The sequence below is a fragment of the Sapajus apella genome, unplaced genomic scaffold (assembly GCF_009761245.1).
Source record: "Sapajus apella isolate SASKATOON/1434 unplaced genomic scaffold, GSC_monkey_1.0 scaffold25, whole genome shotgun sequence".
Classification (NCBI taxonomy): Eukaryota; Metazoa; Chordata; class Mammalia; order Primates; family Cebidae; genus Sapajus; species Sapajus apella.
In genome coordinates, this window is record NW_022436965.1 from 18,543,999 (window position 1) to 18,571,714 (window position 27,716).

The window sequence follows — 27,716 nt, forward strand, 5'->3', positions numbered from 1 at the left end:
CAATGCAAATCAACAGCAAAGTAAAGTTACATATCCTGCTGTATTCATCCACTTTCACGCTGCTGGTAAAGAAATACTTGAGACTGGGCAATTTACAAAAGAAAGAGGTTTAATGGACTTATGTCTCACAAGGCTGGGGAGGCCTCACAATTATGGCCAAAGGTGAGAAGAAGCAAGTCACATGAATGGCAGCAGGCAAAGAGAGAGCTTGCGCAGGGAAACCCTTGTTTTTAAAATCATCAGGTCTTCTGAGACTCATTCACCATCATGAGAACAGCCTGAGAAAGACCCACTCCCATAATCCAGTCACCTCCTACCAGGCTCCTCCCGCAACATGTGAGAACTGTGGAGTTACCATTCAAAATGAGATTTGGGAGGGGATACGGCCAAACAATATCACCTATAGCTAAGAAAAATGTTATGAAGTTGATGACGGTAATACTGGAGAACTGCTAAGCCATTGGCAAATCTAGATATTGCAGAGTTAAATCATGTAAGAAATATAAGAAAATGACTTGCCGGGCGTGGTGGCTCACGCCTGTAATCCCAGCACTTTGGGAGGCTGAGGCAGGTGGATCACGAGGTCAACAAATTGAGACCAGCCTGGCCAACATAGTGAAACCCCGTCTCTACTAAAAATACAAAAAATTAGCCGTGCGTGGTGGTGCATGCCTATAGTCCCAGCTACTCAGGAGGCTGAGGCAGGAGAATTGCTTGAAACCAGGAGGCGGAGGTTGCAGTGAGCCAGGATTGCACCACTGCACTCCAGCCTGGTGATAGAGCGAGACTCTGTCTAAAAAAAACAAGGAAAAATAAGAATGAGATAGAATTGGCAAGCATAATGACAAGACAGGAAATTCAAAAGAGAATGATGTAAATATAAAAGAATTAAAATTTGAGTTACTTGGCAAAACCAATGACAATTGGTTTTTTAAATAACTATTTTTCTATTTATTTGAAGGAACTGGTACACTTTGGAAATTCAGCGGCACAAAGTACCCTGCCATAACTTGAGAGGCATTATTCAGTAAAAAAGAAAGGAAATAAGAAGGAAAAAAAAAATCCTGTTTCAAACACTGCATTACATAATTTTACCTGCCCAAACAGACCATTTACAAATATTAGGTCAACAAACTGCTAACATCCATAAAAAGGTAGCTTTCTTTTTTTAATTTTTATTTTTAAAAAATATGGAACGCTTCACGAATTTGCGTGTCATCCTTGCGCAGGGGCCATACTAATCTTCTCTGTATCTTTCCAATTTTAGTATATGTGCTGCCGAAGTGAGCACAAAGGTAGCTTTCTTACCAAAATGCAAGAATTTAAAAGATTGGTATCTAAACAAAAGAAAAAAACAAACTGGAATGAAAGCCTAGATATCACATCTAAAATCAGGGTTTTTTGTTTGGGCCTCTTCTCTCCCTCTACCATATCCTGTTGGAGTTCCAGGCCCCATTCCTGTAGGACCCTGTCCACTCACAGGCTCCACACCTCCCTGCCCAATGTGCTCACTATGCATGTCACTTCCCATGATGGAACCACTCATGGTTGCTGGTGGAACTCCAGGATTAGATTCATAACCTATGCCACCACCACCACCTAGAGGTGGAAATTTCTGGCCTCCTGAAACATAGGGATCTCTCATGTTCATTGTTCCTCCACCACCCATTCTCATGTCTCTTTCTCTTGGATCCATGTAGCCCATTCGGCTGTAACTTTCCTCTCTTTGGTGCCTCATTTGTTCTTTCATCTCATGTTGACGAATCACCATCTTTTACTCTCTTCTACGTCGTTCCTTCTCTTGCCTCAATTGCATTTCTTTACGTTTCTGCATTTCTTTATTGTGAAGCTCTTCCACACGTCTTAATTTTTCCTGTCGTCTCATCAGATATTGGTGCAAAAGATTTGCCTGATGTTCATGATAGGTATTTTCCATTTCACTTTCCAATCTGTCTTTTGCATCCTACATGTTTTTTTCAACTTGTTTCCTTTGCTGTTTTTCCATTTCATCCAAAGACTTCCATCGCTGAGAATACTCGTACTCAAATGTGCCATGCTGGGCAAAATGAGGAGGGGTTTCTCTCTCCTTTTGATACATTGGATTCTTCTGGGCAAGTTTTTCAGGAAGACCATCTTCATCAGTTGTTCAAGTGGTTCTACAATGACTGGACCAGGAGTTGTTGTCAGAAAGAAAACACCTTCACGGCATCGTTCAAATGCCTTTATTGCTGCTGGTTTAGAAGCAAATTCAACAATGCCTTTCCCTGTAGATCTTCCACGATCATCCACTATTACAGCCGCCCTTTCTTTCTTTCTTTTTTTTTTTTTGAGACGGAGTTTCGCTCTTGTTACCCAGGCTGGAGTGCAATGGCGTGATCTCGGCTCACCGCAACCTCCGCCTCCTGGGTTCAGGCAATTCTCCTGCCTCAGCCTCCTGAGTAGCTGGGACTACAGGCACACGCCACCATGCCCAGCTAATTTTTTGTAGTTTTAGTAGAGACGGGGTTTCACCATGTTGACCAGGATGGTCTTGATTTCTTGACCTCGTGATCCACCCGCCTCGGCCTCCCAAAGTGCTGGGATTACAGGCTTGAGCCACCGCGCCCGGCCAGCTGCCCTTTCAATAGGATCAAACTGGCTAAAGGCTTCTTCCAACAGTTCATTGGAAATGTAAGTTGAAAGATTAGGAACAGAAAGGGTAGCAGCAGGTGTGGCAAAGCAAACTCAAAGCTGTCTGCCTCCCATGGGTGTATCATTGAGTTCAGCTTTGGCAATTTCACCAAAGCTCTAGATTCAAGCTTAATAAATCCGAATTCTTTGCCTTTGTTGATAAAAACTTCTGGTTCTCCACATTTAGCAAATAGTCTTTTGATTCATCCTCCGTGATACGAGTAGGTAGACTCCCAACAACCGACATCGCTGTGTATAAGTTTTCTCTCCAGGCCTCCTCAAGAGAGATAAGTTGGCTTTAAACCTCTCCAAGTCCGAGATCTTCCCCTGGCTGCTGCCGCCCGGCCCGCTGGGCCAGGGACCCTGGTGGTGCTGCCGGTGGCAGGGCGGGTGATGCAGGTGGCCTCCAAGGGGCTCCCCACCGCCTCGTTGCGGCGGCTTGGGGTGGCGGCCGAGAGTGCTTAGGCCTGGGCCGCCACCTGGCTTCGGGCCGCCAGGCATTTTGCCGCCCTTGGGACCGCCCGGGCCTGGGCTCTGCTTAGGCCCCGGACCCCGGCCCGGGCCTCCGGCCTGAGGAGGTGTGGTAGGGCGGGGTGCGTGGCGGTGTCCCAGAGGTGGGCCGAGGTGACTGCGGGCGGCGGGGTCGGGCCTGGCCGGGACCCTGGCCGGGCCCCCGAGGTAGGCGGAGTGGCGGGCGGGGCCGAGCTGGAGGCTGGCGGCGCGCTGCCTACTCCGGGAGCGGGGCCGGGTCCCCGAGCAGCCACGGGCGTGGAGGAGTCCTGCGCCGGTGGCGGCGGCGGCGGCTGCTTGATGCGGCTGTGGATGCGGCGGCGACTGCTGCGGTGGCGGCTGCTGCGGCGGCGGCTGCTGAGGTGGCGGCGGCTGAGGCGGCGGCTACTGCGGCGGCGGCGGCCGCGGCGGTGTCTGTTGCTGCTGTTGGTGTGGATGCGGTGGCGGGATCGGACGGAGGCTTAGCAGCGCTCTGGCCCTGGCCGGGACCCATCGGGCCGCGCTCCTGGTTGAGGCTCACGCGGGGCGGCGGGGAACGGAAGTCCTGGAGGTCGCCGCGGCCGCCGCCGCCTCCGCGCCTGTGGAAGCCACAACGCCTCCGCCGCGACTCCGGAACCGATCTCGAGACATGTCTGTGGTCAAGGGGCGGTCGAGGCCGAAGCGAAGAAGGCGCTCAGGAAACGTGGAGGCCACCTTGCTTCTTACAAAATGGCGGATGACACAGACCGAATATTTTTTAAAAAAGGACAATCATAAGCTTGCTTTGAAAGTCAAATGGGAAGTAGAGACATTTGTTGTATGAAGTGGAGAACGTTTTACGTTGCTGTCATATAAAATGTCAGACCATTAGGCAGTTCCCATTGGTACATAGTTCCAATTGTAATCTAACCTGGTTAAATAAACAGTAAAGCAAACCTATTTTCCTAATTTCTGGTTTTATTTTTCAAGTTGAAGTTTTGACCAAACCTAATTTTTTTTCCATACTGTTAACTAAGAAGTTTTGATTCTCATTTAAAATAGGCTTACTTACAGTGGACTTTTTCTAGTACCATTTGTTCCTTGAGAACTGAGTCATGAGCTGTGATAAGTAAAATATTTAGAAGGCTGTTCAAGGTGTACAGTGGTGCAGAGGAAGCAGGAGTGGGAAGGGAGAAGGCTTCCTGGAAGAGGTGGTATCCAGGTTGGGGCTTCAATGCGAGCAAATTGAGGTAGTAAGAGGCAAATAGGGGAGTTGTCTCTCAAGGCAGCTAGTGAGGCATCCTGGGCTTTAGGGTTGCATATATTTGGGTTCAGATTCATGTTTGGTCTCTCTCTCTTTTTTTTTTTTTGACGGAGTTTCACTCTTGTTACCCAGGCTGGAGTGCAATGGCGCGATCTCGGCTCACCGCAACCTTCGCCTCCTGGGTTCAGGCAATTCTCCTGCCTCAACCTTCTGAGTAGCTGGGATTACAGGCACGCGCCACCATGCCCAGCTAATGTTGTGTATTTTTAGTAGAGACGGGGTTTCACCATGTTGACCAGGATGGTCTCGATCTCTTGACCTCGTGATCCACCCGCCTCGGCCTCCCAAAGTGCTGGGATTACAGGCTTGAGCCACCGCGCCCGGCCATGTTCCGTCTCTTACTTGCTTTTTGTACCAGGGCAAATTACTTAACTTTTGTGAGTCTTTGATTTATCATCCAATTTTTTTTTTTTTTTAAGACAGGGCCTTACTCTGTCACCCAGGCTGGAGTGCAGTGATGCAATTAAAGCTCACTGCAACCTCCACCTCCCGAGCTCAAGCCATCCTTTTACTTTAGCTTTCTGAGTAGCTGAGACTACAGATGTGCCCCATCACACTTGGTTAATTTGTGTATTTTTTGTACAGACGGAGTTTCATCATGTTGCCAAGACTGGTCTCTAACTCTGAGCTCACTCTGAGCTCAAGAAATTTGGCTGCCCAAAGTGCTGGGATTACAGACGTAAGCCACCATGCCTGGCTTGAAAATCCATACAAATTAAAAATAGCAACTTTATAGATTTAAGTTATAATGAGCTAATAAAGCAGGACCTCCTTTGTTAGGCCCTCAGTTCTGCTTTCTCCTTCAAGAACATAGATAGCTTAAATACGACATTGCTCCTGTTAGTCTTTTGTTTCTTGTCTTCTGCCAACATGATAAATTACGTCAGCTTTCCAAACCAACAAGAACAGTCCACCAACAGCTAATGTTATAAGTAAATGACAATCCATGGGTCAATTAGAGGAAGTAGAACTATACACTCTAGTACTCGCACAAGAGCCAAGTACACTGGTTAAAAACACTAACTTGAGGCCAGGCGTGGTGGCTCGTGCCTGTAATCCAAGCACTTTGGAGGCCAAGGTGGGCGGATCACCTGAGGTCGGGAGTTCAAGAGCAGCCTGACCAACATGGTGAAACCCCGTCTTTATTAAAAAACAAAACAAAACAAAACACTAACTTGAGAATGAGAAGTCAATTTGTTAGTTATGAAGTCTTGGCCGTGTGACTTAGCCTCTGTAAGAAGACAACTAAACAAAACCTTTAGTTGTTTTTGAAGATTTAGAATTAGGTATTGCTTCTACTGGGAAGTTGTTGTCGGCAAAAACCTAGACACATTGACTAGTTATACCAGTAGTTTCAGTCCTAATACTTGAGAACAATTTCTGCTTTGCTAATGTTTGCCTCACAGTCTACAGTTTCCATCTGGGTAGAACATGAGTGGTGGCGGTGGTGTTAGCAGCTGTGGCTATGGGGACTCAAGAACAAAGCAGTGATCCTAAGGCGAAGCTTCAGGCTATAACTGCTAGGGGCTTATGCAGACATTGCTGAACTTGTGTCACCATGATGGTGCTACTGGAGAGCAAGCAGTTCCTCACGGAGCTGATCAGACTCCTCCAGAAGTGCCAGCCGCCAGGTAGCATGTGTATCACCTTGAAGAAGTCTGGTGGTTGAACCAAACGCATTCTAAAGAAAGGTTCTGCTGTGGACTTTGAGTCTTTAGAGTGGTGTCTGTTAAGAGCTGCTGATGGGAAAAAGATTAGCACTGTGGTGAGCTCCAAAGAAGTGAATAAGTTCTGAATGGCTTATTCAAACCTACCACGAACTAACATGGGTGGGCTGAAGAAGAGGTACAAAAAGAACACAAGTAACATCAAAGCAATACAGTGAAGGGCACTGAATTTTCTTTGCTTTCACCGACTGACCAGTGAATTGCAATTTTTCCTTTAGTTTTTACTTTTGGCCACATAGCTAGGTTTCTGGTTCCCGGGCAGTGGGTGTTTTCACGTAAGATGAGGTTCATTTTGGAGAGAATAATTGCAATGTTTATAGGGTGGTTGTGGTAAGAAGCTAGTTTATTTTACATCTGGCTAATTGGTCTGTGCTGCATGGTTGTATACTATTGGATTATAGAGTAAAAGTCTCTGTAGTCATCTCTGTGAAGACCAATGTATCATTAAATACCTCTGCTTAGCAGCAGCAGCAGCAACAACAACAACAACAAAAGTGACTGTAACTGTAAAGTGCTGCCAGAGAATCCAGGGAGAGCAAAGGGCATGCCTCCGGATTACACAACAAGGAACGGGATTTGGCGGTAGCTGCAGGTCCTTTAATTCAGAGAATAGAAAATGTCCTCTGATTCTGCAGCTATTAATAGTTAACTTACCTTGGAGCAAACACCCTGCATTTTCTCACTAATGTTCACAGTAAGGTAGGTACTATTATAACCACTGTTTTCCAGATGAGGACCCTAAGTCTTAGAGAGGCTGAGTTACATGACCAAGACTTCATAGCTAATGAGTTGAGTTCTCATTCTCAAGTTAGTGCTCCTAATCAGTGTACTTGGCTCCTGTGCAAGTACTGGATTGCATCGTTCTATTTCTTCTAATTGCCACATGGATTGCCTTTTACCATTAGCTGTTGGTGGCTGAGGTAATGTACCATGTTGGTGGAAGAGAGGAATGTAGGTAGAAGAGGGTAAATAAAGAGTGCCAGCCGGCAAAGCCATTGTCAAGTCGTCAAATAGTTCTTTAGCAATGCTTTGTATCAGGCAGTGTTTCAGATGAACTCAATACAATTCCTTTCAGGGACTCACCATTTGTTAGGTGACAGACAAAAATAAAACAATACTATAGTAAGAAAAGAGCAGGACCAGAACTTACACAGGTGCAGCTGGTACACAGGGGTGAGCATTTCTGCTTTGGGGATTTAGGGACGGCTGCACAGAATAAGAGCATTGAGCTCTCTTGAAAGATAAATAGGAGCTCACCAGTCAGGCATGGCATAGATTTGGGTGCCGATGACAAAGGGAGGAGCTCTGACACCATTCATAGTTTGGTAGTGCTGATGGGAGGATTTGAAATAACAGGCATTCTGCTGACCTGGGCAAACGGACTCAGATCATGAAGGGCCCTTTATGTTAGGGTAAGGAGTTTGGACTATTATCTCTTCTTTTTTTTTTTTGAGAAAAAGTCTTGCTCTGTCACCCAGGCTGGAGTGTAGTTACGTGATCTCAGCTTACTGCAACCTCTGTCTCCTGGGTTCAAGTGATTCTCCTGCCACAGCCTCCTGAGTAGCTGGGATTACAGGCATGCGCCACCATGCCCAGCTAATGTTTTGTATTTTTAGTAGAGACGGGGTTTCACCATGTTGACCAGGATGGTCTCGATCTCTTGACCTCGTGATCCACCCGCCTCGGCCTCCCAAAGTGCTGAGATTACAGGCTTGAGCCACCGCGCCCGGCTGAGAAAAAAATTTTTCTACAAAGTAATTTGATTGCCATTTTGGTCCTACCAGGGCCTTCATGGGAATCAGAGGTTCCTGTATATTTATAAATCATATATTTACTTTAGAATAATAAACCATATTGTATTAGTCTATTCTCATGCTGCTAGACATACTTGAGACTGGGTAGTTTATAAAGGAAGGGAGGTTTTTTTTTGTTTTTTGTTTTTTTTTTTGAGATGGAGTTTTGCTCTTGTTACCCTGGCTGGAGTGCAATGGCGCGATCTCGGCTCACCGCAACCTCCGCCTCCTGGGTTCAGGCAATTCTTCTGCCTCAGCCTCCTGAGTAGCTGGGATTACAGGCACGCGCCACCATGCCCAGCTAATGTTTTGTATTTTTAGTAGAGACGGGGTTTCACCATGTTGACCAGGATGGTCTCGATCTCTTGACCTCGTGATCCACCCGCCTCGGCCTCCCAAAGTGCTGGGATTACAGGCGTGAGCCACCGCGCCCGGCCAGGAAGGGAGGTTTAACAGACACACAGTTCCACATGGCTGGGGAGGACTCACAATCATGGTGGAAGGCGAAGAAGGCGCAGAGACACATCTTACATGGTGGCAGACATGAGAGAGCTTGTGCAGGGAACTCTCATTTATAAAACCATCAGATCTCATGAGACTTATTCACTACCATGAGAACAGTATGGGGGAAGACCTGCTCCTATGATTCAATTACCTCCCACGACATGGGAATTATGGGAGCTACAATTCAAGATGAGATTTGGGTGGAGATACAGCCAAACCATATCACATATAATTATTTTAGAATAATCACTGAGGAAGCAGGGTAAAAAATGCATTGGAAAGGGTGGCAAGAAAGAAGGTACTGAAATAAAGAAGACAATACAATAATTCAGAAAAGAGATGGCTAGACCTGAATTTGGCTTACAGCAGCTGTGATGGAGAGCTGAAGAGGGATGCACAAGATATTTGGAGATAGAATTAGCACAACGTGGTGCAGCCCTCAGAACCAATCAGGTTCATCCTCGCCAAAGACTTACTAGGTAAGGGGACATTCTGTCCTGTAGTTTATCTCTCACCAATTTCAAGAAAAATGAATATTTACAGATAAGTAGAAGAGAGGCAAGTAGGACAGGTGCTCCCCAGGTTTTTAAGTAATGTGACTTGGAAGCAGGCTTGGAAGAATCAGGAACGATTCGAGTTTTTAAAGGTTTCAGTGTTCTGTCCCACTGGGTCAGGATGGCATTTCTGGCTCCATCCCATTTTCCAGGGCCCACGAGGCGGTACTGGTAAGGAGTACATGGTCCAAAGAAAACCTCCCAAGCTAGTCTGGGATCCTTGAGGAACAGAAGTGGGATGCTGGGCTTTGTGCCTATGCAGGCAGCGATATCATCCATGTAGGCAATGTAGTCCAATTTGTCTTTGTTGCTGTCTTTAATCACACCTCTGAGAAGGAAAAAAGATGGATGTTTTTCATTAACCACCCCTGCCCTGCATTTCTCAAGTTATCAGACCCCCCCCCCCACCATTTTGTTACATTTTTTGGGGGAATCAAAACATGTTTGGGAATGTTTTTGTATGTTAGAAAGAAAAAAATTAAGGAGTTTGTCTACAGAGGGTATCTGTGAAGCTAATTAATTTTACTAGACATGGCAAAAGGAGGCAGTTGGAAGAGAAGCTTTAAGTAATGTTTTCTGTTCTTGGATTTGATGTGAGGATACTGTCTGATTAGTCCAAATAGAATAGCTATTGAATGAATGAACATGACCAGAAAGCATCATCTGTACCTAAATTTTTTATTGGTGTGAATTATGAGTTGAGAGGGCCATACTTGGTATACAAGGACTAAACTTTCCACAGATATGAGCATATTATATATTAATATGATGGCATTATTCATACCTATTTCTACCAGTTAACTTACTTATTTACTTATGCCTGTCAGTACACTTTCATGATGTCCCAATGCCTATCATTCATTCATTCAGTGAATAAATAAATAAATAAGCATTAAGTGCCTTTCACATTCTAGGCACCATTATAGGTGCTGGAGATCCAATAGTGAACAAAATAAAGTTCTTGCTGTCAAAAAGCCTGTATTCTGATGGGGGAAATGAACAAATTATTGAAAACCCCCACTAAGTAGATACATAATATATCAGGTGGTAATAATGGGCATTCTGAGAAATAGAATGGAGGGTAAAGGGGAGAGGCAATGGTCAGACAGGGTGGGTTGCTGTCACATATAGTGTTGTCAGAGAAGGCTTCTTTCTTATAAGGCGGTATTTGAACATTTAGCTGTCTGGTGGAACATTCCAGGCAGACAGAAGAGTCAGCGTAAAGGTTCTGAGGGGCTTAGGCTTGGTATGTTTGAGGAACAGGGAGGAGGTTGGAGTGTCTGAAGCAGCATAGATGAGATGGGAGAGCAGTGAGGGCATACAAATAGTTGGGTGTGCTGTGAGCTTCAGAGGCTGCAGGGAGGCTTCTGGGAGTAAAAAGGAAGTAACTGGAGGCTTTTGAGTAGAAGGGCAATGTGATGTGGCTCACTCTCGATGCTGTGACAAGCCTAGACTGTAGAATAGAGTGGATGGAGGGCAACCAGGTAAGGGGTGGCAGCAAGTGTCCTGATGAGAGATGTTGGTGGTCTGGTCTACAGTGGTAGCAGCAGGGGTGGTGAGAAGTGTCTGCATTCGGGATTCATTTGGCAAGTAGGAGCTGACAGTACTTGCTGATATGGGGTGTGAGAAACAAAGAAGAGAAAAGGATTATTCCAAGGTTTTTCACTGACTTTGGTTTTGAACAACTGGAATGAGTAACCATGAACTGAGATGGGGAAAGGTCTCAGATCAGCCTATTGACAGGGCAGATGGGGGATGGAGGGGGTCAAGAGTTCATTTTTAGACATTAAATTTGAGACACGTATTAAATATCTAAGTGGAGCTCTCTAGAGGGAGTGGGATTAGGAGTAGTGCTGGGGAAAGATTTGGGTTAGAGACACAAGTTTGAGAGCCATGAGTATGTGATAATATTTAAAGCCTCAGGCCTGGATGAGGCCACCTGGGAGTGGGTGTAAATAGAAGTGAGAAGAGTGGCCGGGCGCAGTGGCTCACGCCTATAATCCCAGCACTTTGGGAGGCCGAGGTGGGCGGATCACTTGAGGTCGGGAGTTCAAGACCAGCCTGACCAACATGGTGAAACCCTGTCTCTAGAAAAAAAAAAAAGAAGTGAGAAGAGGTCTGAGGACTAAGCTTGGAGCTCATTAAATTTTAGGAGTGAGGAAGAGATACCAGCAAATACAGAGAAAGGGCAGCCTGAGAGGTGAAGAGAGTGAAGACAATAGATTTCTGGGGCTAAGCGAAGACAGGCTTGCCACCGGCAGGGGGCCAGGCTGTGTGTTCCACTGAAAAGACCTGGTGTCCCCAAATGACTTGTCTAAGGCCACATGTCTGATTGGCGGCAGAGTTAGGACTAAAAATGTATTCTTCTGATTCCTAATGCAGAGTTATTTCCAACCTGCCATACTGCTTCTCTAGGAATGGCTTTTATACTCTGAATCCTTTTTTTTTGTAACAGAGTACACTGTAAGTCTTCCCTAGAGCAAGCTATATTTCATACCTTTTAATGAGCTGTTCCTTTTTAGTAGCCTCCATCATCAGTTTTTGGGATGGAGGTATCTGACAGAGTCCTGTGGGTAAAATCACAAACAACATTAAGGTCACATGTGGCTTTTCCTTTATTTAAATTCTCCTCCCTCTTATTTCTAGCCTCCCACTGCTCCAAGTTTAGAACACATGATAGTTAAAGCTCAGAATGGAACTGCAGCACAGAAAATAATTTTCTTGAGGTAAAATTCCCCTCCCAGCTCACTTAACCAGGGTGCTCTACTGCCAGAATTGTGAGAAAAGATGCCTCTGTGGCTCAGCTCTCAGCCGGCGCAATGCTCACCAGATGCCTGCACCTGTGCCAGTTGGCCCCACTGTCCCTCTTCATCTGCTTTCACTGTATAAATAAAACGATTTATATTATATTGCATGTATGCCCCCACATTGTACTTGTATGTGTATGTGTTTGTGTTAAAGCTATTAGTTGGTTAAAGGTAAACACTTAAGATGACCCCATTTTAGGCTGGTCACAATGGCTCATGCCTGTAATCCCAGCACTTTGGGAGGCCAAGGTAGGAGGACTGCTTGAGTCCAAGAGTTCAAGACCAGCCTGGCAACAATAGCAAGCCTGGCAACACTCTCTCTACAAAAAATAAAAATTTAGCCAAGTATGGTGGCATGGCCTTATAGTTCCAGCTACTCAGGAGGCTGGGGTGGGAGAATCCCTTGAGCCCAGGAGATCGAGGCTGCAGTGAGCCATGATCACATTACTGCACTCCAGCCTGGGCAATGTAGTGAGGACTGGTCTCTTAAAAAACCCCACTTTATAACCCTGTCTTAGAACATCTTTATTTTTGTTTCACAAGGAGCCTCAAGTGTGGAAGGGGCCTGGCAGTCTCTCAGTCTCACCCAGGCTCTGTCTGCTTTTGTTTCGAGGACCCGCTCATTCCCTATCTCCTGTCTAGACAGTCTCAGCACTTGGACTCTGCTCTTCCTGTTTTTCTAAACCTTATTCGTCCTTAACAGCTTGCACCCTGGTAATTCTCTGCAGCTGCCCAGCTTCCCCAGAGACTAAAATCCCATTTTGTCCTCTGGGTTCCTAGAACGTCCATAGTCACTTTTATAATGTAAACTCTGTCCCCAACCCCCACCCCTTCACTGCCCCTACCCACCTCAGGCCACCTGTGACCCTTGTTAGTCTACCCTGTTTGCCATCCCATTCTGGCCAGTCCTGCCCTTGTCAGGTACCAAGTGCTGGCCCAGGGTGTGGGTTTACTCTCCACACAAGACAGGCCTGACTAAGCTCTGTGGATTGCTTTCCACTAGGGTCACTTTATCCTCCAAAAAACTAGCAAGAGTTTAATTGGCGGTTCCTAGATTGCTTTTTGGAAGTTCTTGGGAGAAGCCTGCCATTACTCCTATGGTGTGAACTAAACGACTTTTGTTGTCAGCTTTATCATTCTAATAACCATTTTGGAGCTCACCATAAAATACTTTAAAAAACCAGGTACTGAATTAAGTCTTCTGTAGTTTTAATGTAATTGGATAATGCTGTGAAAGCACTTTAATTGGCCTTAAAAAAACAGAAATTTACTGAAGGGTTGTAGAATTTTTTGTGTAATGTAAGTAAAATGAGATTTTCAAACTGCCTTCCTTCCCCTTCCCCCATTCAAATAACATTTTTTGCCAACTTAGGAGACCATATGGTTTTTAAGTGCAATTGATATTTATTATATTTCTACAGTGTGATAGAAGTCATCACTACTTAATACCATGTTGTATGCTATTTATAAGTTGTTGGTGATTGTTTTTATTCATTAAGAACAGAATTCTAGGCCAGGCGCGGTGGCTCATGCCTGTAATCCAAGCACTTTGGAGGTCAAGGCAGGCAGACCACCTGAGGTCAGGAGTTCAAGACCAGCCTGACCAACATGGTGAAACCCTGTCTTTAAAAAATATATATATATATATATATAATAATTAATAATAAAAAAAAAAAAAAGAACAGAATTCTTCTACAGGATAGTTGACTGGCCCAATTGCTATGGCTGTTTATATTTAAAAATAATAAAACTGCAGTTCTTTAAAAACTAAAATGCTTACTAATCTAAAGTTTGCCCTACTTTAGAGGTATGATAGCAATAGCAGTGGTCAGAGAAACCCCGTCACTTAATAAGCATTTGTTATATGTCAAGTACTGTGTTAATTGCTTTGTAGATACTATCCATTTTACAAAATTCTTGTGATAGAGGATTTATTATCCCCATTTTACAGATGAAGGGGTTGAAATTTAGAAGGGTTCTTGCAAAGCTAAAGAATTTCAAAGTTGGAATTGGAACTTGGTAGCTCTCATTCCAGCATCTATGCTTTTATTGCATAATTAACAGAAAGTAGTTTCCAGTGTCTAAAATATTTTTATGGCCCTCTAATCTCAACTTTATTCACAGCGTGTATTATTCCAATATCCTTCTTTGGAAGCAATATAAAATTATACTTCTAGTGCTAAATGAAAAGATTTAGGAGTGAATAGATTAGACTAGGCTAGAATAGGATCATGAATCTTCCAATAATTTCAGGTAATCTGAGAAATTTAATTATATTCTGTTGTCCAAAGTTATCTCATCCACAGAGCCAAAATCTCTTTTCCTACTTAGTTACATTAAGTGACATAGCACATCCATCATATTATAAACATATGCAATTAATTGTACATTAATTTAAAAAATATTTTGTTACCTTAGCTCACATCTGTTTGATTTTAGCTAACTGGCAGGGCACCAATTTTAAGATTCAAAGAGAGGGCTTTCAGTAGAGTCAAGGTACCTTTGAATACTCTTGTGGCCCATCGTGCTTGGAGCTCTGTGCCTGATAAGATGGATCCTTTAAGGCTTAAAAGGCCTATGATGGCTAATGTTGCCCTCTCCAGGTTTAAGGGAAAGACGTTCTTGTATAGAAATATCTTCTTTGTACAGAGGCTTTTAAGAGGTTCTTCAAAAAAGGGAAAAGAAAATGTATATCCTGTAGTGAAGATCACAACATCAATGTTTTCTTCCACTGTCCTGTCTTCAAAGACAGCAGAGGTTTCTGTAAATTCCATCACGCTGGTTTTTATAGTGATTGACCCACAGAGGATACAGCTTGGCAGCTCATCATTCACAATGAATTTTGCTTGTTTCCTTTGACACACAGGAGAAAATTATTCACTGTAGTTATTTTTATGAGAAACTTCAGCAAAAGATTTATTTAGTCAATTAAGGGAAATTACCTGCCGATCTAGGGAAGTGAATTGACCAATATCTAATTCAAAGTCATTTACTTGACTTAGCATGTTTATAACATGGTTTGTTTTTCTGCTCTCAGTAGAAGGCATGTGGAAAATGACTAAACCTACACTTTCTTGCTTGAGGCTCAAAACTCTCTCAGTCTTGGAACTAATTTCTGGAGCAATGCTTTTCTCCTAGTGTCAGCACAGAATATACAACAGTCCATTTGATGGTCAATTTTGGGTCTCACACTACCTAGGCCTCTAGAGAATGACAGGCAAAGAGGAAATTAGCAAAGAACCCTTTAAATAAAAATTTAATATAAAAAATTAGCTGGGCATGGTGGCCCGCACCTGTAGTCCCAGCTATTTGGGAGGCTGAGGCAGGAGAATCACTTGAACTTGTGGGGACAGAAGTTGCAGTGAGTCAAGATCGCACCACTGCATTCTAGCTTGGGCAACAGAGTGAGACTCCGTCTCAAAAAAAAAAATAAATAAATAAAAATAAATAAAAAGGGTCCTGAATCTGTTTTTACTGATAAATATTTTAATTGTGAATATCATTCTACCTAATCATGTCAAACATAATGTCTTTATAAAATTTCCATATCAAATCATCCTTTGCCAGTAGTTTTCCTCATAAGTTAAAAGACATCTCAAGGATAAACAAAAAATGAAACAAAACAAAAAACAATATCTTACCAAAGAAAAATATTTGGGTCAAGTATATAATAAATTATATGCTTTTCAGAGGCTTTCTTTTACTTGCTGATATGGAACTCTATACAGATGTATATTAAAATATATCATTCTGGGCCGGGCGCGGTGGCTCAAGCCTGTAATCCCAGCACTTTGGGAGGCCGAGGCAGGTTGATCACTTGAGACCAGGAGTTCAAAACCAGCCTGGCCAACATGGCGAAACCCCGTCTCTACTAAAAATACAAAAATTAGCTGGGCAAGGTGGCCTATGCCTGTAGTCCTACCTACTTGGGAGGCTGAGGCAGAAGAATTGCTTGAGCCCAGAAGGCAGAGGTTGCAGTGAATACAAATCACACCATTGAACTCTAGCCTGGGTGGTAGGAGTAAAACCCTGTCTCAAAAATACCACCACCACCAACAACACAAAAAACCCCAACAACAACAACAACAACAAAAATGTGTGATTTTTGTAATAGCAGGAAATGAAATTTTTCATCTTTTTTTTCTTCCAGCCTCATGAAATCACTACTTTTGCTACCAGAAAGAGAATATGCTATTTCGAGAACTGCTATGGTACCTGATGGACATTGTGTTAGGGAAATAGATTTAGAGTAGAATAAACAAAGGCAATGTTAGAATTATTGAACATTTTGAATTGTGAATAAAATATAATGAGAAGTATTGATTTAATAATTTTTCTACTAATAAAAAAATTTAAGTACCCTTTTGTAATACTTAATCCATAATCCTCATGATTAAATCTCTTATTCAACTTTCTCTCTTGAATCCAGTTTAGAAAACGTGAAGGCAGAACTTGTGCAATAAAACTATAGCATCTTCTTGTAACCATCATATTATAAGGATAGCCCCAATCTGAAGAGCGCCCGAAAACCCAGGTACCAGTTCTAGTACTGAGAAGTACCTAAAAAGTAAGGCAAGAAGGATAAATATATGTCCATCATTTTGTAGTATTTTTCTTAAATGCGTTTCAAATGGTATTATTTCAATCTGGTCTTATAGCAATAGAGGATTGATGAATTTGTACATAGATCTACATATGAGTATCTGTTCCCGTTGCTGTCATTATTCTCAAAATCACTTTACTAGATCTGTGTATCTCTTAAATATTTTACTATGTTTATAGCATTATAAATATAGAAGTATAATATTTGTAGATACATGGAATGAATCTGGCAATTTTTTACATGTAAGTAAGATAAAATTTAAATCGAAGGTATGGAAAAGCAATTTTAACTGATTTTCAAATAAAACTCAATTCTTTCCAGATCTAATCATTGTCCTATAATTTACGCTGCAGTAGAATAGATTTCTAATTTGTGAATCTGGGGTTAGACTTTCTAAATCATTATGTATACTTGTTGTGCAAGGGTTGCTTTTATCTCAAAACAAGGTACAAATCTGACTTTTAGTAGAGAACTTAGAAACATTCAGGAAAATGATCTCTTTCTATTCACATAGTGATTTTGCCAGAATGACAAAGGGAGAGTGTAAAAAAAAGATAATTGACCTGGGTGAAGCAATTTGCCCATATGGTCTTGTTTCTGAAGAAGCACTTCCAAAAAATGCTTAGAGGTCTGGCATCCACACAATTTTCCTAGACCCTTCTTGGAGATGGTTCAGTTCTGTAGTGTGGCTTTTTATTTTATATTATTTTATTTTTTATTTTTTTTTTTTTGGAGACGGAGTTTCACTCTTGTTACCCAGGCTGGAGTGCAATGGCGCGATCTCGGCTCACCGCAACCTCCGCCTCCTGGGTTCAGGCAATTCTCCTGCCTCAACCTCCTGAGTAGCTGGGATTACAGGCACACGCCACCATGCCCAGCTAATTTTTTGTAGTTTTAGTAGAGACGGGGTTTCACTATGTTGACCAGGATGGTCTCGATCTCTTGACCTCGTGATCCACCCGCCTCGGCCTCCCAAAGTGCTGGGATTACAAGCATGAGCCACCGCGCCCGGCCAGTGTGGCTTTTTAAATAGTTCAGAAAGGATTGTGAGTGGCTTTAAGGATTTTCAGGATTTTATTTCTTTCACTTATTCTGTGTCTGCATAATTTAGCAATTGGCCAATGTACTTTATAGTCTTGAATACTTCTTTCCAGCCACTATAACTGATGATGGGATTAGGGGCATTAATTCAGTACCTGAGCTGCTGTTCGACTGAGTTCCACAGCAACATCTCCTCCAGTGTTCCCAAGACCGATCACCAAGACACGCTTGCCCTGAAAGACTTCTGGGATCTTGTATTCTTGACTATGCAGGATCTGACCTTTAAACTTATGAATTCCTGAGAGGAGTGAAGGATCAGAAAGTCTGAAACATCTAAAGCTATAATTTCCCACTATGCAGGGATAGGTCTGTGGAAAAAGGGAAGTTCCACAACGATGGCAGCCCTTTGTTTATGCTGCTAGTGGCAGGAAGTAGAAGAAGCATATAACCTCCCTCTCCCCTGGGATGCTGTGAGCCCAGATGTGGATTTAGTACAACCTGCCTTGTTAAAAACATAGGAAATCTTGTATTCCATATGAGTGTGCCCTTTTAAAACAGTTACTTCTGGAAATCAAACTCACAAAAAATAAGTGTATTCTTATTGTATACTATGCTGAACATCCTGGTCAAGAAGTAGATTGTTTCTAGTCCATCTATATTAAATATTATATCCATCTGTGATTTCTCCCAGGGCCACTACACTTGTATCTAAATACCTACTTGACATCTTCTTTTGGATACTGAATAAGGATCTTGAACAAACAAAAAAAGTAGATTGTTGATGCATATTATTTTGCCCAATAGATATATTCTATCAGAAAGTGATTTGTGTATATAATATGTTTACACATTAAATTTTGATTCAATCAAAATTTTCTTTTTCTTTTTTTTTTTTTTTTTGAGATGGAGGTTTGCTCTTGTTACCCAGGCTGGAGTGCAATGGCACAATCTCGGCTCACCGCAACCTCCGCCTCCTGGGTTCAGGCAATTCTCCTGCCTCAGCCTCCTGAGTAGCTGGGATTACAGGCACACGCCACCATGCCCAGCTAATTTTTTGTATTTTTAGTAGAGACGGGGTTTCACCATGTTGACCAGGATGGTCTCGATCTCTTGACCTCGTGATCCACCCGCCTCGGCCTCCCACAGTGCTGGGATTACAGGCTTGAGCCACCGCGCCTGGCCGTCAATCAAAATTTTCTGTGGGAGAAATTCTGTGGTAAGTTCTTTTGCAAAGGAAGTAATTATTCCTGTGATTTAAGTTCATGTTACTTATACTTTATACTTTATTATATGCTTGATGTGTTGTCATGTGGTATGCTTATTTGTGTTTTATTCTTATTTATACTTGTTTCTGATTGATCTTTCATGAAGCTCCTAATAATCTGTCCATAGAAGCACAGCTATGATGATATTTACATATGTAAGGGAGACTACAAATTTTCCTTCTTTTGATTTATTTTTGGCGATTATCTCCTTGGCAGACATAAAAGACCCACATGGTTTGGCTGTGTCCCCGCCCAGATCTTGAATTGTAGCTCCCATAATTCCCATGTGTCATGGGAGAGACCTAGTGGGAGGAAAATGAATCACGGGGGCAGGTCTTTCCCATGTTGTTCTCCTGATAGTGAATAAGTCTCATGAGATATGATGGTTTTAGGAAGGGGACTTCCCCTGGACATGCTCTCTCTTGCTCTCCACTGTGTAAGACATGACTTTGCTCTCCCTTTGCTTCTGCCAGGATTGTGAGGCCTCTAGAGCCATGTGGAACTGTGGGTCAATTACACTTCTTTCCTTTGGAAATTGCCCAGTTTTGAGTGTGTCTTCATTAGCAGTGTGAGAACAGACATAAACCATGGATTCACATAAACTAAGAATGATAGAATAATGGAAGCAAGGGTGTTTATAGCAGCAGCAGCAACAATGAAAATTGTGGGAAGTGACAGAGGAAACAATTGTGATGAGGCCAGTGATGGTCAGAACCACAGATGAGATGATGTATTGACAAAGAATCCGAAAGGGAAGCCCAGCAGCTTTGAGGACTAGACTGCCTCTCGTGCCAAGGCTTCAAGTGCCTTTGAAGTGTCAGTGGACAAAGATTAAATTCTCTTCTAGAATATATCATTCTCCTCCTATTCAGTAATTAATTCATTCATTTATTTGGTAACATTTATTGAATAGCTACGACCTGCCTTGTTAAAAACATAGGTGAGGCCGGGCGCGGTCTCACGCCTATAATCCCAGCACTTTGGGAGGCTGAGGCGGGTGGATCACGAGGTCAAGAGATCGAGACCATCCTGGTCAACACGGTGAAACCCCATCTCTACTAAAAATACAAAAAATTAGCTGGGCATGGTAGCGCGTGCCTGTAATCCCAGCTACTCGGGAGGCTGAGACAGGAGAATTGCCTGAACCCAGGAGGCGGAGGTTGCGGTGAGCCGAGATCGCGCCATTGCACTCCAGCCTGGGTAACAAGAGCGAAACTCCGTCCCCCCCCAAAAAAAAAAAAACAAAAACAAAAACAAAAACAAAAACAAAAACAAAAAAACATATATGATATCATATTTTCCATATAAGTGTTCTTTTTTAAAGCAGTTGCTTCAGGAAATCAAACTCACAAATGATAAGAAACATCTTATATACTACGCTGAATATCCTGGGCAAGAAGTAGATTGTATAACAAAATGTTTTAATATGATTGTTTGCCTACTGAGGCCCCCAAAGCTGTACAGTAAACAATAGTTCCCACATTCCAAGTGAGGCGCTAAACCAGCTATGCTGAATTTGCAGAAACTGTGTGTATGAGGCCAGTTGTGTGACCCTTACTTAGCCTCACACTCACTTTGAGGGTCTAAAATGGTTGAGGTTGAAGTGGCTTGGAGTTGGAAATTGACAGGTATCATTAAAATGCTGTGGCATTTTCTGTCTTGTTGACATGGAGCCAGGTGTGAGGGGCTTCAAGGAGACCACTCTGAGTGAGACCTTGATGTTTGGCATGTACAGAGCACAGAGACTGGTGCTTGTAAGGCCGTGACTGGGACTGCCTTTGGGGAATGGTGGCTGCACTGACAGCAAGTGTTTCTCCCACTGTTGGATTATATATGCTGATGGCTTTAGAGTCTGTGGGGAGAGGAAGAAGGCAGAGGAAGAAGGAAATCAAGCACACCATCTCTTCTTGCCACTGCTGTCAGCTCATAGCAGGTGTCAGATGGTAGAGGGGAGAAGCTTTTACATTATATGCAGCTGCAAATTTTGACTATTGCTTGAAAAGCACATTTTATGAAAATAAGATTTTTTGTGTGTGACTTAAAGTGATCAGAAGACATTACATTATCTGAGAATAAGTAGAAAACTGCTTGAGATTTCATTCAGAGGCAAAGGAAGGACAAGCCCCACAGATCAGTCTGCAGGGTTATTAAAGGAAAAAGTTAGCTAATAGTGGTATCTTACGTAGCCTGTTCTTTCACCACTTTCAACATCCAAGGTGCTATGCTAGGTCTAAGAAATGTGAGGACAAAAAGCAGTTCCTACCCTCAAAGAACTTTTATTTCGAGATAGGGTCTTGCTCTGTCACCCAGGCTAGAGTGCAATGGCATGATCTCGACTGCAGCCTCCCCTCCCAGGTTCAAGTGATTCTTCTGTCTCAGCCTCCTGAGTAGCTGGAATTACAGGTGTGTACTACCAGGTTCAGCTAATTTTTGTATTTTTAGTAGAAATGGTGTTTCTCCATGTTGTCTAGGCTGGTCTCAAACTCTTGACCTCAAGTGATCTGCCCACCTCAGCCTTCCAAAGTGCAGGAATTATAGGTGTGAGCCACTGCACCCAACCCATACCCTCAGAATTTGTTGTCAGGAGTTTGAGACCAGCCTGGCCAACATGGTGAAACACTGTCTCTACTAAAAAAAAAAAAAAAAAAATTAGCTGGGCTTGGTGACAGGCACCTGTAATCTCAGCTACTTGGGAGACTGAGGCAGGAGAATCGCTTGAACCCAGGAGGCGGAGGTTGCAGTGAGCCAAGATTGCGCCATTGTACTCCAGCCTAGGCAACAAGAGTGAAACTCTGTCTCTAAGTAAATAAATAATGTGTCCTTTAATGGGGATATAAGAAAACAGAAAATAGCTAACAACTATTTAGCCCTTCCTATGCTAGTCCCAGGTCTCTAAGGGCTTTACACATGTTTAAAAATTTACTTATTTATTTACTGAGAAAGGGTTTAGCTCTGTTACCCAGGCTGGAGTACAGTGGCTCCATCAGAGCTCACTGTAACTGCCTCCCAGGCTCATGTGATCCTCCTGTCTCAGCCCCCCAAGTAGCTGGGACTACATGAGCATGCCACCGTGCTTGGCTAATATTTTTGTATTTTTAGTAGAGACAGGGTTTCACCATATTACCCAGGCTGGTCTTGAGCTCCTGAGTTTAAAAGATCTGCCTGCCTTGCCTCCCAAAGTGCTGGGATTACAGGCGTGAGCCACCACACCTGGCCTGTATTAACAAATTTAAATCACAGAGCAAACCCAAAGAGTGGACCACAGTATTATTCAATGTTGTCAAAGCTGAGATTGAGACAAAAAAATCCCTGGGCAAATTGCTTAACCTCCCTGTTTGTTTTTGTTTTGCACTGAGATTGCAGTGCAAAAAAACCAAAAACCAAAAACCAACCAACCAAAGAAACAAAAAGCCCTGCCCATGACCGTATAGTAAATAGCAGAGCCCATATGGGAACTCAGGATGTCTGACTCTGGAGCTCAGCTGTCAGGCATGATACTATACTCCCTCCCAGAAGAGGAGGCATTATGATGGCTCCAATGGGACGTCCAGGCTGGACTGAGCCAGTGAAGGCATTTGAAGGAGATTTTCTTAAAGGAAGAATTTTTTAAAGGATGATTAGAAATTGGAAAAGGGGAGCATGAAGTTTCCAAAAGTGGGAACAGAATATGCATCAAAAGTATTAAAGAATGGGATATTGAGGCACTTATGAGGTTTTGCTGGAGGGAACTTACTGGAGGGCTCCACTTTGCTCATGGGTTTTATATCTTTCATATTGCCTTGCAAATGATGGATTCTCTGTAATCACATATTGAAGAAGAAAAAATGTAGAATGTGTAGGTAGTTCTGAGTTAATGTTTACGTCAATGCAGTGCCAAAAAGTAAAAATCTATATGTATTTGATAAATTAAAACTACTAATTCAGGAACACAGCAAAAGTCAATTTATACTGGAAAAAAAGAAACTTTACCTCAGGAATGCAAGCCCCCTTTAAGTTATCAGGATGAAAGAGGCTTTGATATTCGACAGCAATCACATGTCACTCCCCATCTTGAGTTAAGTAATCACCACTTGAAGCCAGTTGCTATTTGGGCTCTAGACTTACTGACATCAAGTAGCCATAAATTAACCTGACAGTGCCACACACTGGATGCCATAACTCATAGCCTATAGTCCAAAAATGTACAGTCAATGACTAATCAATGCTAATTCTGTAAATTAATGAGAATTCCTGTCAAACAACTTTGTATCTGTGGACTCCTGTCCCTGTTCCCTTTAAAAACCTGCTAGTAACAAAGGCTGAATAGAGCACTTCTTAAGGCAACTTGGAAATGTTTCCCAAGCAGCTATCCTCAAGGAAACTCTTTAAAATTATATTTCGACTCAAGTAAACTCTTTGAAATCACATTTTGTGCCTCAGCTTCTTCAAGTTGATAATACAGATTTTTAAAAAGGGTATGCATGTGTTACAATGTCAACTTTCAAACAGTTGTAGTGACACGTTATGGACAAAGCTTGTGATTTCTATGGATTTTTAAAAATAGTGTAGAAATAGTCCTGATACGTTTTATGCAGAAAATGGTTCATGTTCTCAAGTAAAACATTCATTTCAACAGGGGTCCTAAAGCTATTTGTGAAAGATACTGTGGTGGTTAGTTAAAAGCAGAAAAGGAATCTTAAAATGTTATAGTCCTGTAATCTGAGTATCTGGGAGGACAAAGCAGGTGGATCCCTTGAGCCCAGGAGTTTGAGACCAGCCTGGGCAAGATGGCAAGGCCCCATCTCTACAAAAAATACAAAATGAGCCGGGTGTAGTGGCATATACCTGTAGTCCCAACTATTCTGGAGACTGAGGCAGGAAGATGCTTCAGCCCGGGAGGTTCAGGCTGGACTGAACCAAGATGGCACCACTGCACTCCAGCTCAGGCAACAGAATAAGACCCTATCTCAAAAAAAAAAATGTCTATGTAGAACTGAATTTAGTGTGGAATAAAGGGTAAACAATCCCAAACTTGAAAAGACAATAAATTTCAAAAGTATCCATATCAATTGTTGGCATTTATAGCACAGTTTCCACAGAAAATGTTACGAAGTGTTTTTATATTCCTTTAGTACTGTATAATTGTGTGTTTAGCCCCCAGATCATCAGCAAGCCTGAAGCCAACCACCATTTATAATACTGTTTCTTTGAAACATTATGTATTTAATATTCACTTGATTCCTAAATACATTTTTTTTGAATAGGATATTTTGTCAATTTGTGATTACATTTATAAGATGTATTTTCATATATTTTGCCAACATTTGCATGTTTTATTCTTCATAGTTTTCCTTCTTCAAAAGTTCTTTAAATTCCTATAAGAAATTTCAAAAACTCACCTATTCAATTGCCTTTAGGGCCACTAATTTGTAATAGGAGTAGCTTTTTTACATTTTAGTAACTGTCAATTGATCAATTTTATTTCCCTCAACTGAATTTGAATAGCTTTTGGCTTTTCAAATGATCAGTTTTGACCTCAGATGATGGTAATTTGACAATCATGAGTATATTAAAAAGAATATGCTGTCATGGTCAAAAGCATTTCCAAATGGAACTTTCTAAAACTCCTTTTTCTAAATAGCCCTGTTTAAGAGTTGTGTGATTATTTATTTGTTTGTTTATTTATTTTCGAAACAGAGTCTCAATCTGTGGCCCAGGCTGAAGTGCAGTGGCATGATCTTGACTCACTGCAACCGCCACCTCCCAGGTTCATGCAATTTTTGTGCCTCAGCCTCCCGAGTAGCTGGGATTACAGGCATGAGCCACCACATCCAGCTAATTTTTGTATTTTTAGTAGAGACAGGGTTTCACCATGATGGCCAGGCTGGTCTCCAACTCCTAGCCTCAAATGATCTCCCTGCCTTGACCTCCCAAAGTACTGGGATTACAGGCATGAACCACTGCGCCTGGCCAAAGAATTGTATGATTATTGTGTTGACTGTTTTGAAGGGTGAATACATTGTTTTTTTTTCCCTTTTAAATTTTTATTTGTCCAATAAACTCCAGTGCTAGCTAAGGTTGGATATATTGCCTTACATGTTTAATTTCTGGTTTATTTCTTTTAAAAAAATCATATACTCTTACTTTCTGTAAGTTCTTCTATTACAGGCCAGTCCTGATTCAAATTACCTGTAATGCAGTCCCCAAAATCAAAGCCTGTTCTTTTTCATGACAGATCTGTTTTTCTGAGCCTTATGTGATCACCGAATTTGAATTATACACACATTAGAAAGCTTAAACAATAATGACATTTATATTAATAAGTAAATAAGACCTGACACCTACGTAGTGCTTTATATGCCTTTTAAAGTAATTTTGCATATATTATTTTTGAGAGTGAATATAAAGCTGTCTATAATCATGGGGAGGTATTTCCAACTGCAAATTAAAAGTTTACTTCTAGAAGAACCCGGAAAAGTAGGCATGGTCTCAGGTAGAGATGGCTCACCAGGAAAGGCTTCCAAAGGCAAATGAGGATTCAGGAAATGTCCAGTGCAAACCATGACAGCATCAAAGACAGCTCTATTCTGCTTGCCCTCTGTCTCTGTGACAACATCCCACTGACCAGTTGTGAAGAAGTCTGGACGCTTTGTTATGCTGCACACAGTGGTCTGAAAGTGAAAGACAAACACTCACTTCTCACCATCTTTGGACTTCATGCAGTGACTGGTGTGGTAACCCTGTCTGTTACTTTAAGTAGGCCAAGTCCCATGATAGGAAGTATATTAATATTGATTTATTATCTTTCTAGAGAAGTTAAGTAACTGATGCAATCTCACAAAGGTGGCAATGTAGACTTTGACACAAGACATTTGAATCTTTCAATGGAAGGAAGAAACAGTCGCTTTTTATTCCTGGTGAGAAAGAGATGAGTTACAATACCTGATGCTTGGAAAATTTAGGAAAATTAGTTTTGCCCTATTATAATTTCTGTGGTTCAGACTTCTAGTTGTTTTTTCCCAATGGGCTTCATGAACAAAATTCTTTTTTTCTCTTTTTAAAAAAATTCAAAATTTCATCCTGAATGAGAGTTTGGCATTTAGAGGAGGAGTCAGCAAATTCAGTATGTTATGTTATGTTTGTTATTTTATTTTATTTTGTTTTATTTTTGAGACAGAGGCTCACTCTGTGGCCCAGGCTAGAGTGCAGTGGCAGGATCTTGGCTCACTGAAACCTCCGCCTCCCAGGTTTAAGCAATTCTCGTGCCTCAGCCCCCTGAGAAGCTGGGATCACAGGTGGGCACCACCACACTCAGCTAAGTTTTGTATTTTTAGTAGAGACGGAGTTTCACCATATTGGCCAGGCAGGTTGCAAACTGCTGACCTCACATGATCTGCCAGCCTAGGCCTCCCAAAGTGTTGCGATTACAGGCGTGAGCCACTGTGCCCATCCCAGATTCGATATTTTTTCTTTTTTTTTTTTTGAGACAGAGTTTCACTCATGTTACCCAGGCTGGAGTGCAATGGTGCAATCTCGGCTCACCGCAACCTCCGCCTCCTGGGTTCAGGCAATTCTCCTGCCTCAGCCTCCCGAGTAGCTGGGATTACAGGCACGCACCACCATGCCCAGCTAATTTTTTGTATTTTTAGTAGAGATGGGGTTTCACCATGTTGACCAGGATGGTCTCGTTCTCTTGACCTTGTGATCCATCCGCCTCGGCCTCCCAAAGTGCTGGGATTACAGGCTTGAGCCACCGCGCCCGGCCCAGATTCAATATTTTAATGATTTATTTGAGTAAAACTTGAGCAGCAGCTGGAGTGAGAAGTCTTCATTATCTTTCTATTTATTTACAGATAAAATGAAGAAAAATATTACTTTAAATATTAATTAATTACTTAAAAATATTAATTTTCATTAAATTGCTGAACAGGCCAGCCCCCATCTACTCATCTTTCATAACACAAAGTATCTTACCTTAAACTGAATGTATTTCAGAAGGTCAAAGTGCTCAGCAAATTCTTGGAGATAGTCCCAAAATTTTTCATGGTTCATGAAATTGGGATAATCTTCTTGGAAAGGGAAGTCACTGTAACATGACATTTCCTTGCAGACATTTGTCACTAATGACTTATAAACCCTGGTCATCCCATCTTTGGAAGATTCCTGTGGTGAAGGCATAGTTAACTTGTTGGGATAATGGAGATAAGAGAACAGAGATCATGGTGGCTCATGCTAGCCTCACTGGGGGGAGAGGGAGGGTCATAGCAATTAATGTTCCATTTGTAATTTTATTTATTTCTATTGATTGATTGATTGAGACAGGGTTTCACTCTGTCACCCAGGCTGGAGTGCAGTGGTGCGATCCTGACTCACTGCAACCTCTGCCTCCCAGGTTCAATCGATTCTCCTGCATCATCTTACCAAATAGTTGGAATTACAGGTGTGTGCCACCATGGCTGGCTAATTTTTGTATTTTTAGTAGAGATGGAATTTCACCATGTTGGCCAGGCTGGTGTTGAACTCCTGGCTTCAAGTGATCCATCCACCTTGGCCTCCCAAAGTGCCTGAATTATAGGCATGAACCACTGTACCCAGCCACCATTTGTCATTTTAAAGAGTTCTAGGAAACCCAGCATTAGGTCCCTATGCCAGAAATCATTGGTAGGATTGAATAATTAAATTCAATATATTTTTCAAACCACAAAGAAGCTAACCAAATTTAATAGGGCTCTCCAAGACTAACATTGTCCTTCAGCAATTCCATGAATGCAGGGCTCATGACCTGTTTCGTTTATCTTTCCTTCTTCCATTAGCATGGCTACTCCCTCCACTCATGCTCTGGACATCTTCCTTTTTGCCTTTCCTCAGGGAATACCTTACTAACTTTTCTCATTATTGTCTCCGTATATTCCCAAGCTGCCTTTTTTTTTTATTGGCTCCTTTTCATCAGCACAAAATACTCTAATTTTTTTTTTTTTTTT

At 42.3% G+C, this 27,716-nt stretch overlaps 1 protein-coding gene, 1 long non-coding RNA gene, 1 other non-coding gene and 1 pseudogene across 5 annotated transcripts in view; 1 reads left to right on the forward strand and 3 right to left on the reverse strand.

The window, feature by feature from the left end:
* The first annotated feature begins 935 nt into the window (after nucleotides 1-935).
* Nucleotides 936-1,349, forward strand: LOC116560143. Its single transcript, XR_004272817.1, has 2 exons — nucleotides 936-1,154; nucleotides 1,296-1,349. It is a non-coding gene; the product is annotated as an uncharacterized LOC116560143 (long non-coding RNA).
* LOC116560336 lies at nucleotides 1,185-1,291 on the reverse strand. The gene has a single exon (XR_004272920.1). It is a non-coding gene; the product is annotated as a U6 spliceosomal RNA (small nuclear RNA).
* LOC116560142 lies at nucleotides 1,328-4,475 on the reverse strand (annotated as a pseudogene). The gene is made up of 2 exons (XR_004272816.1): nucleotides 2,618-4,475; nucleotides 1,328-2,302 (listed from the first exon to the last, which is right to left on the reverse strand). The product of XR_004272816.1 is annotated as a splicing factor, proline- and glutamine-rich-like (transcript).
* Nucleotides 4,476-8,700: 4,225 nt separating this feature from the next.
* Nucleotides 8,701-27,716, reverse strand: part of FMO4 (flavin containing dimethylaniline monoxygenase 4) — a 28,298-nt gene continuing 9,282 nt past the window's right edge. The window contains exons 4-10 of one of the 2 annotated variants that reach the window (XM_032291397.1): nucleotides 26,710-26,898; nucleotides 25,244-25,406; nucleotides 17,647-17,789; nucleotides 16,208-16,407; nucleotides 14,348-14,700; nucleotides 11,538-11,607; nucleotides 8,701-9,368 (exon numbers count right to left, since the gene is read on the reverse strand). In XM_032291397.1, coding sequence (XP_032147288.1) covers nucleotides 8,942-9,368; nucleotides 11,538-11,607; nucleotides 14,348-14,700; nucleotides 16,208-16,407; nucleotides 17,647-17,789; nucleotides 25,244-25,406; nucleotides 26,710-26,898 — 1,545 coding nt within the window. In that variant the 3' untranslated portion in view covers nucleotides 8,701-8,941. The remainder of the gene's footprint in view (nucleotides 9,369-11,537; nucleotides 11,608-14,347; nucleotides 14,701-16,207; nucleotides 16,408-17,646; nucleotides 17,790-25,243; nucleotides 25,407-26,709; nucleotides 26,899-27,716) is intronic. The other variant, XM_032291398.1, reaches the window with a different exon arrangement.